The 10,721-nt window shown below is 42.8% G+C and overlaps 1 protein-coding gene across 1 annotated transcript; it reads right to left on the bottom strand.

Moving 5' to 3' along the window:
- Nucleotides 1-871: 871 nt before the first annotated feature.
- On the bottom strand, nucleotides 872-10,666 carry fnbp4 (formin binding protein 4). The gene is made up of 17 exons (XM_071524776.1): nucleotides 10,512-10,666; nucleotides 9,828-9,905; nucleotides 9,591-9,721; nucleotides 8,549-8,729; nucleotides 7,925-8,072; nucleotides 7,591-7,693; nucleotides 7,152-7,496; nucleotides 6,824-7,016; nucleotides 6,101-6,219; nucleotides 5,896-6,000; nucleotides 5,398-5,531; nucleotides 4,211-4,380; nucleotides 3,677-3,975; nucleotides 3,431-3,548; nucleotides 2,671-2,864; nucleotides 2,298-2,455; nucleotides 872-1,967 (listed from the first exon to the last, which is right to left on the bottom strand). The coding sequence occupies exons 1-17, from the start codon at nucleotides 10,633-10,635 to the stop codon at nucleotides 1,877-1,879; spliced, it is 2,691 nt and encodes an 896-aa protein (XP_071380877.1). The 5' UTR covers nucleotides 10,636-10,666; the 3' UTR covers nucleotides 872-1,876.
- Nucleotides 10,667-10,721: the final 55 nt, after the last annotated feature.

The raw sequence follows: 10,721 nt of genomic DNA, 5'->3' as shown, positions 1-10,721 counted from the left end.
GGGAAGTATCGCTTACAACAAGGATGGGATTGGCAAGCAGGACAAAATCAATGTAACCACACTGGCTATAGGAGAATAATGAAAAAATACTTACATACTTTACATTGCTTCACAACATTTCCCATGTATCATGGCCCTTATTCCTCCCTCTAACACATTACACTGTTGATTAATTAAAAAGTAACTTTTACTTATTTTTAATTGAGTAGGTGTTTACACCAGTGATTTTCCTTCTGCTTAAGTAAAATCTCAGCAGACGCTTCCACAAAATTCAGCGTCACAGGGCTGTTAGACTCTTAGGCTTGTTATGCTGTGGCCTGTAGGTTCATAACTTAGAAAAACAAAATCTCAATCTTCATCACTTTAGCGTTCTGCTAACTTCAGTATGTAAACAAATCAAGTTATGCTTGAAGTCTCACAGGAAGAGAGATCTTCTGCCATTGAACGTGTTTTCTATTAATAGAATTGTAGGCCTATTTTACCAAGCTCCTGAACAAGCCTGGCAAGTTTACATGTGTGCCATTAAAATTAGCCAGTGTTGAGCTGACACAGGTTCATCATTTCCTCACTTTTAGGATAATGCTAGTCGCCTATAATTACGTAACATACTGTATGCTAAAGCATTAACATTAAAATAACTATAGTCATGTTATTATGAAAACAATAATTATGAAATATTATTTTAAAAAACAAAGAATAAAATCAATTATTAATTTATTTACTGGGGATATTATATATTTCTGTATTTATGTAATTATTTTACTGACACATTTATTTAATTATGACTAATATGGTCATCCATAAAAAGTTTTACAGCATAGGAATTAAAGTATTTTGTGAATTGAACTCGAAGAAAAAAGATGGCTTCAGAAAATCAGTTTAATAACTTTTCAGAAATCGGTTCAACTTTTTACAAAATATACAAGTTTAGTGACATTCCCTCCCCGTCCCAAAACATGGCATATCCCATTTACCATTACCATAATGTCATGTACATAGCTGTAAAAATGCTAAATAAACTGGACAATCCCTCCACCAAACCAATTTTGGTGGTCATCTGCACAGGATTAATAAAAAAAAATGGTGAAATATTTATGATATCCTCAAGGGCATTTGGCACATTTACATTAGTGACCCTTCATCATGCAATTCCCATATGAGATATGGACATGTGGCACATGGCCAATGCCACAGAAACCTACAGATAAGGGCGCAAACAGATGAAGATCTACTCTTATAAAAAAGAAAAAAAAAAAGGCCTGTATCAAAAGTATGTGAAATTGTCATGGTGATTACAGATCAGTTCTGCCTCAAAGAAATTTGCACATAACCTATCCAGCCTCCATCTTGCGTGGTTAAGTAACTACAACGTTGAAGTCAATTCTTCAGATACAGAGAGCATACAGCAGTGGTGCAAATGGGTATGAATCTAAATTCTTTTACATAGTTTCATAGGTTTTGGAATTATGAATGGAAAAAATATACACATACAGATGATCACAAACGTAGCCAAAGAAAGTCGAGCATTCATTCCGCAGCCAGATACTTGACTTTTTGCTATCAAGTTACAGAGACAAGATAGGAAGCTGTAAGAAGGGATGGTAGATGAAGGCCTGGCAGGGTTCTACTCAGACCAGAGTGGATCGTACAGTCAAGTAAAAACAAGAAAAGGACATTCAAAACCCCTCTGTTGAATGGCCTGCCATGTAAGGGCCTCTGAAAGTCTCCATCATGAACAGAGAAAGGGTGAAGAAAGTTCACCAAGTCCACCGATCATTGTCCATTCTCTGGGGAAGGGAGGGGTGACTGAATGGCATTGGGTTGGGGTGGATTTCAGAAACACTGCTCGGGCTGTGTGTGTGACGCGGACTAGATGTTACGTGGTGTTCATCATCTTCCGCTTCTTCAGTCTTTCCCGCCAGTCTGCAGGGAGCGCCTCAAAGTTGGCATTCTTCCCAGCTTTTCCCCTGAAGGAGAGATAAAAACAATACGACAGTTAAAATACAACGGTGAAAGGTATGGAGAAGGGTAAAGAGTTCACATGGAGGATAAATACTCAAGAAATTCTGAGAGAACACAGTGGAACCACACTGACATATTTACTGTTCCATTGCATCTTTGAAACTTCCCTTCCCTTATTTTTCTAGTTCGAATACACAGGTCAGAAGAAAACCAGACGATTCTCAAGAGGCCAATCAAGCTTGTGTGGTAATATTTAAATGACAATCTGTACATTTAAAAAAAAAAGGCAATTGTGAACAATCCCTTAATGGAAGCGGTCGTCTGTAGCATCTTACGTCATGAGCTGCTGCTGCTTCCACTCCTCGATGCTCTTCTTGTTGAGCTGATCCCTGTCCTCGTCACTGGAGCTGCTCTTCTCCTCTTCGTCGAGCTCTTTCTGGATGCTCTGCCACTTCTTCACCAGAGAGGGCATTTTGGTCTTACTCTTCTTTGACTGCGGAGCGAGGGGAAAACGGGGGTGTGGTGAGAGAGCAGTGTGTAACGAGGAAAACTGCTACTACAAGTTCTTTTGTGGGTGGATCTTTAAAAGTGTAGATTCTCCAGGAATGTCTTGTTTATACAATCTTTACATTATTCCAAAAGTCTTTGTTTCAGGTAACTATTGTTCTTGTTTCATACCGAGCCTAAAATGTAAACTCCAATACTAACCTTATCTTTTTTCTGTTTCTTGGTCTTGTCTGTAGGCAGAGTTTTGGCTCCAGGAGGGTCGAAGGGCGGCTGGGATGTGGGCAGTGGTGGTTGAATGGGGACAACTGGAATGGGTGGAGCGGGGGCTTCAGGAGGGGGTGCAGGGGCAGCGACCGCCGTCATACCCCAATACACATTTGTTGACATTACAGGGGCTGCAGATACAGAAGAAAAAAACACTATAATTACTGAGTATTCACTTAAAAATGTTGATAAAAGCATAGTCGGAATTAATAGCTGAAGGTCTGCATTTTTGCACGTTTCCCTTTTGATCTAAAATTATACATTTATCGTGTACAAATCAAAAATCAATTTCACTTCATGCCCTGAATACTTTTATCCTTATGTACACTTTAATTATAGCCATATACCCCAACGTGTTTATTTTAGTGATATTTTTACTTCAGTGGGCAAAAAAAAACAAAACTGCATTAGTATTTCTGAGAAATTGCTTGTTAGAACAGTTTTCAACAAAGGTTGCGAACTATGTACAGCAAGTCGCAATTAGGATAGTTTGAAGACAAATGCAGTGAAAAAGTGAAATTTTTGTTCCCCACCATGTGATAAGTATCTGCCATAGAAAAACAACTTAATAAAATGCTAAATGTTACGGTATTGGTATAAGTTTGCACAGCTGGACATTATCTTTCCCATACATCATCAACATATAACTGCAGATGTTGTGTAACTTGTGTAGTGACATCTTGAGGACTTTTTTTACCTGCACTGGCAGCAGGTTGGGTGTAGAGAATGGGACTGCTGCCAATAGTGATGGCTTTAGACAGCTGACCAGCTTTACGCTTCTGACCCTTCCCCAAGGGGGCTGAAGACTCCACAATCTGTTTGAATGACAAGGAGCATGATAAAAGATAAATGCTGCTGGGCACAGGTCCCTTATATTTTGAATTCACACATGTAGCATTAAAAGATAGGCTATTAATAGCAGCTTCCTTGATTCCTTCCATACCTTGGTGCTAGCAGTGCCTGGAAGTAAAGTAGACCTCCCGCTGCCATCTTCCTCAGTTCCAGGGGCTGGGGGCTCCCCGTCATCATCATCCATCTCCATCTCCACCTCCATGATCTCTCCATCACTGTCAGGAGGGGGAGGAGGTGGAGGTGGCGAGCCTGGGGGAGGAGGCGGAGGCGGGGGGTAGTCGGAAGGTGGAGGCGGGTTTTCAGGAAGAGGTGGCTGGGAGGCGGACCAGAATGGTGAAGCGCTGGGCTGAGGAGGGGCAGGTGGGGCAACAGCGGCATAACTAGATGATCCTGTTGAAATAAAAAGCCAATAAAGCATGGTGTTATTAAGGAGAGCATTTTGTCAAATTAGTTTGTGCTTAATAACGCATGGGAATTCATGACTAAGGAACACCGGCATCAATACCACAAAGCTGCACAGGTTTTAATAGGAAATTAATTTAAAGGCACAGTAATTCAATACAGGTCTGTCAAGTCCTTACAATTTAAAGTCACAATTAATAGGCAGGCTATCTACCAGACTGACCTGTGATCCCAGCAGTGGGTGCAGATGCGGTTTTGGCATCTCCTTCGCTGGATGTCTGCGTCTGGGATGCTTGGCTGTCCTTGATCTCCTCTTCCTTTTCATCCTCTGCTGGGAAATCCCACTGGGAAGCACTGGTCCGGTCGTTCACATAGAAATACCGCCTGTGCTCTCTAAAAAGTGGGACAACAGAGATAGAAGGCAAGAGTCTCAACAGCTGGCCTTGCACCTGGTTGAGTGGCATGATACCCTGGGACACTGGGGCGAGGAGTGCACAGAATGGCCACATTGGGGGGCAGTAATGTTGGTCTGGACAGCCACTTTAGCCATCCAGGAGACCGGCCGAATTGGAGTGATTATGGACGTGGATAGGGAACCCACCTTGCTCTCAAAAAACAAATAAATGAAAAACAAATCATCTTTAGGTCCTGAAAGTCTGCTCAAAAGTAGCATTCAGCAGCTCACACCACGGTTGTCAGAAATGTTCCATGTTTTAGACAACCATTCCCTCCCAGACACAGGAAGACGCCAGGGGGAAAGCATCATCATCAACAACCAAAGACCAGAAAACAACAAGCACACAGTGAACTCTTTTTACATCAGAAAAGTCTATAAGTTTTCTCTCAATCAAGAAAATAAAAAACAGGAAGACATATGAAATAGAGTTGGTCTGACCTGCTGGATCCCCGTCATCGCTCCGTCTTCACCTTTTATTTGATGCGTGTGACACTCGTCGCTTCCAGGGCGTCACTCTGTGTCTGCATTGCATTCGGGGGGGCTGTAGTCCTGTAAAGTGCAAGGCTCTCCCACGCAACCAACCTTCCTACCATTACCCCCCCTCCTTTCCAATGACTGGACCACAGTTCAGTCTACAAATGCCCTCAAAAGCAAGGGCTTAAGTGTCTGTGCTATTGGGACAAGGAGTCCTCTCTGTGGTGGGTCTATTTAACGGGAACCAGGCTGGCCCAGAGTGGATGTGGATATCAGTACAGGCAAGGCAGAGTGCCAGGATTGCATCACAGAAACCTGAAGAGTCTGTTTCTGGTATGTATTCTGATCCACTTGGTTAAGCTTCTCCCCAAGTCATGTTACAAAGTCTGCAACCCCGGCACTGAGGGGGGGTGTAGTCACACGGTAACGTTTTTGGGGGACGAGGGAGTTTAGAGATGTGAAAGGTAAGGAGCGCGTACCTGTCCCAGTGGCAGGACCAGCCTTTAGGGGTGGCGTTAAGTTCGTAATGTTTTATGTGTTCGGCAGCTTCTTGCAGCCTGCGGCGAAGATAGACCCCGTTCAGAGCGCCCTCCCTCCAGTCAGCGATCCGCGTCTGAAAGACACAAAGGAGCAAAAGATGCACCAAGAGATGGGAGAGAAAAGGGGAGGGACAGGAGAGAAAAGTGAGATAAAAGCCCAGAGAGTAGAAGTGGGAGGATAGGAAGGAGACAGAAAGAGAGGACAGAAGAATCAAGAGATGGATGAGTAACACAGAAGAATAATTACAGTAAGGTTTCGAGAATGACACCTTGTGATGGATCATAATGAGAATTTTAAATATTAAACACTACCACATGGCTGTGTGCAAAATGGTATGAAACAAAATTAAGTATTAAATATTTTAGAGGTCGCAGTGGGATGGCTACAACTGGAAGCTAGGATAACTTTGCTTAGAACCTGAACCATAATCTTCTCACCTCCGTTTGTAGCAGAAGCAACTGAAAGTTTGAGATTGCCTTTTTGTTTATCCCCAGGAACTCCATCTTGCTGGTTAAGGTGTTAGCTAGCTCTCCGATCTGAAACTAAAACGTATGTAAGCATGAAACAATTGTCTTACAGTTGTCACCGTTATTATCACCATCATTATCACTATTATTATTATTATTATTATGCTGTTGTTACCTTGAGCTCCGGTGTTTCCACCTCCTCCTTTACCACAGCTTTTAAAGCAGTTTTCTCCTCAGTATTGTCCACTTCATCTTCATCTACTTCTGCAGCCTTCTCTAAAACTTTAGATTGTGCTACAAGACACAAAAGAAGCATTTTAAGTATGCAGGAATATTATCCATACCTAAGCAGTATAAAAGGTTGGTTGTTTCTAGTATAGAAAACTCATACATTTTTCAATCGATACTTAGGAGTGGGTGCATATGTTCTACTTTTCTCTCCAGATTCCCCAACATAATAATCCTGTAATCAAATCAGGATTCTACTCCATCTCACACACAAAATTTCACAGGTATTGAGCCGGATTCTGTGTGTTTATAACACACTATGTGCACTGCTTAGGAGAATTACAGTATGCACTGTTTAGGCCACACAGAGCCCTGCATATAGAATATACATACAGTGTGCGCTCATACACAAGACAGCACCGTAGAAATCAAACAAGCATCAACCAGTTCCAGGCTGATCAATGTACATGCAAATACCAGGAAGTAGCTTGGTGATGTGTCAACGCATGAATTAATGTTTTGTTCAGCGATTCTCTTAGTTACAACAGTGTGCTACCACAGCACTTTAAAGTCAATGTAGTTTCACTCACTCTAATCATGCATACCCCCCACCCCACCCTACCCCCCGAGCACCTAGACAGCATGAGGACTTGTAATTATTTGGACTCACCTGTGTCTGTGTTCTCCTGTGTGTCTGACCCTCTACTGTTGGAATCTGGGCTCGCTGCACGGAGGAAGGCAGTCTTCCACCGGGCTTTCTTCAGAGGAAGGCCACGAGAACCAGAGGCTTCCTGGCTCGTCTCAGAACAAGGACTGGAGCCCCCTGCACTCCCATCACCCTCCTCCAGTGCCCGCAGCTCAGCCTACGAGTCAGAGGTTTGGTTAGAGCTACATCACACTGACTGTGTTTCAACAGTAGATCACAAGAAATGGGTTCATGACAGACTTCTCAATGTTTCACAAGGACAAAAACACATCCTTGCAGCACACAAACCCACCTTTTTCCTCTCCAGAGCCAGTTCCAGCTCCATAGTGTCTTCCTCTGTCTCCTCCTCAGCATCAGAGTTCTCTTCCGACTGATTCTTGCTAGAGAGTTCTTTCTGGACAGTAGGGAGTGCGTCTGTGTCACCCAAAGGGGTAGAAGGGGACCCGGGAAGGCGACCACCTTCTCCGTCAGAGTCCAGACTGTTCTCCTTGTCCTCCAAACCTCCAAGCAACTTTTTCCTCCATTTCTCCTCTGCCTCTTTCACTTCAGAGGGGATAAGAGGACCAAGCAGAGAGGCAGCCACTCCTCGACGCTCCTCCTCTTCGCTTGTGAGGGCTACAACGCTCTCTATAACCTCCTTTAAGACAAGCATACGATGACAGATTAGAACTCTTAAATAAAATGTTTTGCTTCATAGAATCAAGTTTATTTCAATTTGTATTGAAACTTGCCTTTGCTTTTGGCTCCTTCTTTGATGCTGGGGCTGTAGCAGATGCAGTGTTTTGCTCTGCCTGATAACCTGTCTGCGTTATACCATTTCCATTAACAGCAGAGCTACAAAGGAACACACAACAAGAGATCAGATGCAGGTCCCTTGATTAACTTTACTCTATAGTTGGATTCCTTTACTGGAAAGGGCATCCAGAAAACCAAAAACCAGTATACCTGGACCTTATAGGTATGGTCTCAATGTCTCTGACTTCAAGGCAAGAGCTATGCACATTTGTGAAACATACTCAGGCTTGTCTGTATGCCTATTATGTAATATGAGCAATCCACTCTTACCTGTTGGCGTACTGCTGCAGGCCTTGCACCTGATCAGCTAAATAGTGAGGTAGCTCCCAGGAGACCTCGTTGGTCAGCGTGTTCCAATAGTAGTAGCAGCCGGAGTTATCATCCCACACCTCCTGCCAGTCTCCCATTTCCACACCCACTGGAATAAGAAGACATAGGTAAGACACTTAAGCAGAACAAAGATTCAGGGTATATAATGTCATATTTTAACTTCAACCATAAATAACCTGGGGTTACCATTGAAATTGTAGTAACTTTGAGGGTATAACCTAAACACCTTCCAAACACTGCCATATTGGTTATGGCAAATGGTGAATTTTTCCACTTAAACAATCACTTTGACAAGTAACCAAGCAGTATTCTGAAGTTCTTTTCCAATCTAGAATTCTTTTTTTAACCAATATTTAAAAATTAAGTGGCCGGGTGTTTTTCCAACTCGACCAGAAATTGTGGCCAGGGGGATAAATATGATTGTTTCCTTCTCTTATGTACACTACTATAATAAATATGTCAATGCTTTGTTGTATTATAATAGACACGGCAAAAAGAGCACACTGCCAAACAAAATCTTGCAGGACAAGCACACTTTATTTTGAAAACTGCACAGATAGTTACCTCCAGCTAATGAGTACTGAGTATTGTACTCAAACTCAGCCGCAGTGCTTTGTTGATCCTGTCCCTCATTGGCTGCTGTTTGCTGAACATTAAGTTCAGGTCTTGGTGGGATGGTAGCTGGGACTGAAGGGTTAGATGTGGGATCATCTGAACTTGGCTGAGTAGTAATTGCATCAATTTCCTGTACCAGGGAAGAAGGACATTGGGGATTAATATTTTTACCAAAACAAATTACTTTTCATTCCCAAGAATGACCCCCATTTTTCTTAGCAATCCCTGCCCATAATGAAATTTCTTAATGCAAGACTAGGCCTAATTTAGTAACCCACCTAAAATCAATTTTAAAACTTGGAAAACAAAAACCGCAGTCTACTAAACTGTTTAGGATTTGCCTGTCACCTATAACTATCCAAGATTGAGGTAGGCCAACAGATGTTGTTACAATTTCACCTTTTAGTTTACCACTACACACTGTGCTGCCTTCATAACTTATCTCCTCCAAAGATTTTCACTTTAATGTAGCCTACGATCTTCTCAGTAGGCCAAAACATATGGTGGAGGCTGTGTTACACCATGTTTCTAGTAAGGTTATAAAATTTATACCAGATGGCCGTGAGTGATTTCTGCAGGTCCTACCAGAATAATACTCCTACCTGAACCATTGTGCTGAACCATTTGAGCACTGACTGCATTTGTTTTGCTCAGTCAGGGGGTGTGTAGGCAGCACAGGTTGGAAAGGAGGGGTGGAGGCAGGTTTTGATTTACATTCTTCTCATCTTTGCGCCTGCAGGGGTGCTATTTTACAAAAATCTCACCGAGTAGAGCGCGTACCATGTAAGGCTCAGTCCTTCCCGCAGTGACCCGGGTTCGAATCCGGCCCGCGGTCATTTGCTGTATGTCCTCCCCTCTCTCTCCCATACCTTCCTGTCTATCTCTCACACTGTCTCTATCTAATAAAGCATAAAAATGCCTAAAAATAAAAATAAAAAATACAGTTAAAGATCAACGTTGCTGGTTAAGGCAGGAAGCAAATGATACATACCGCCATGAAGTTGGCCAGTGTACTGTCAATGTCGGCTGACTGGTTGTGTTGAGACTTCACAGTTGGATGCTGAGAGTCTCCAGTGTCCTCGTCGTCACTGTCCTCATAGGCTCCAAGGAGGGACAAGCCCTCTAAAGGTTGAGACAAAACAGTGCTTTGTTAATTCATATGACTATTTCTCCATATATGTGAGCCAATGAAATACAAACGGCCCCGCCACACACACACACCCCTTACCTGTGGCCTTTACTGTGGGAGCCTTCATGTTTGTGCTTCTTTCTCTCAAGAATCTGTGTGCATCCCCTTCCTGTTCGTCTGTAAATAGAGTTAATCATGTCGTTAAGCTTCTATTGTGGCTAAAGGAAGCTAACGCATACATTTAACTATTAGGCGATGGCGAAGCGTAAATATAGGAAGGACTCATCCAAAGCTTTTCATAATGTAACATTAGCCAACACAGACTTGATAGCTACCATTTAGCCCACATACATCCCGTTGTGTCTCTCCCTTACAGACAAAGCTAACGTTAGTAAAAAAAAAAAAAAACTAAAAAAAAACGTTATTGATGTTTTTCTTCAGGTTAGCTAATTAAGTCGTTCAGCAGCTGTTAGCTATTTTAACTAACAACACACCTAACGTTAACGCTGCAGAAGCATTTAGCGAGCTAGCTTAGTATGCTAGCCGATATCCCAAATATCCGTTAAATGTAACATCGTGTGAGCTAGATAGCGTTATTATATATAACGTTATTTATGTCGGCGACAATGTACATCCGCGCCAGTTACATGCAATCAAGCAGATGGTGTTTGGTGAATTTATTTTCTTTTGTAACAGATGGGCCCATTCTTCTCAACCCCGACACTTTAGCACTAGCATTAGCCTGTCTGCTAGCAAACCAAGCACTTCGCACGTTACATTTACCTTCTGATCCCGAAGCTGCCTCTTCCCTCTCTCCAGCAGTCCCACTGCGGAGCCCAGGTGGTGAAAGCTGTAGTATTGTTCTCCGACCAACTGTTCCTCCTGTGAGACGAGTTTTCTTTCCCATCCCTGCCCAAGGGCCTACTAAAGTCCGCTGGCGTTTGATCTAGAGGCGTTGGGCTTCGGAGCTGCCACAAAAGAAGTGATGAACTT

This window comes from Centroberyx affinis, unplaced genomic scaffold (genome assembly GCF_046629955.1).
Source record: "Centroberyx affinis isolate AG114_WGS23_722 - 3 ecotype Tasmania unplaced genomic scaffold, CSIRO-AGI_Caff_v1 ptg001232l_1, whole genome shotgun sequence".
Taxonomy (NCBI): Eukaryota; Metazoa; Chordata; class Actinopteri; order Beryciformes; family Berycidae; genus Centroberyx; species Centroberyx affinis.
This window is presented reverse-complemented; position numbering and strand designations above follow the sequence as displayed.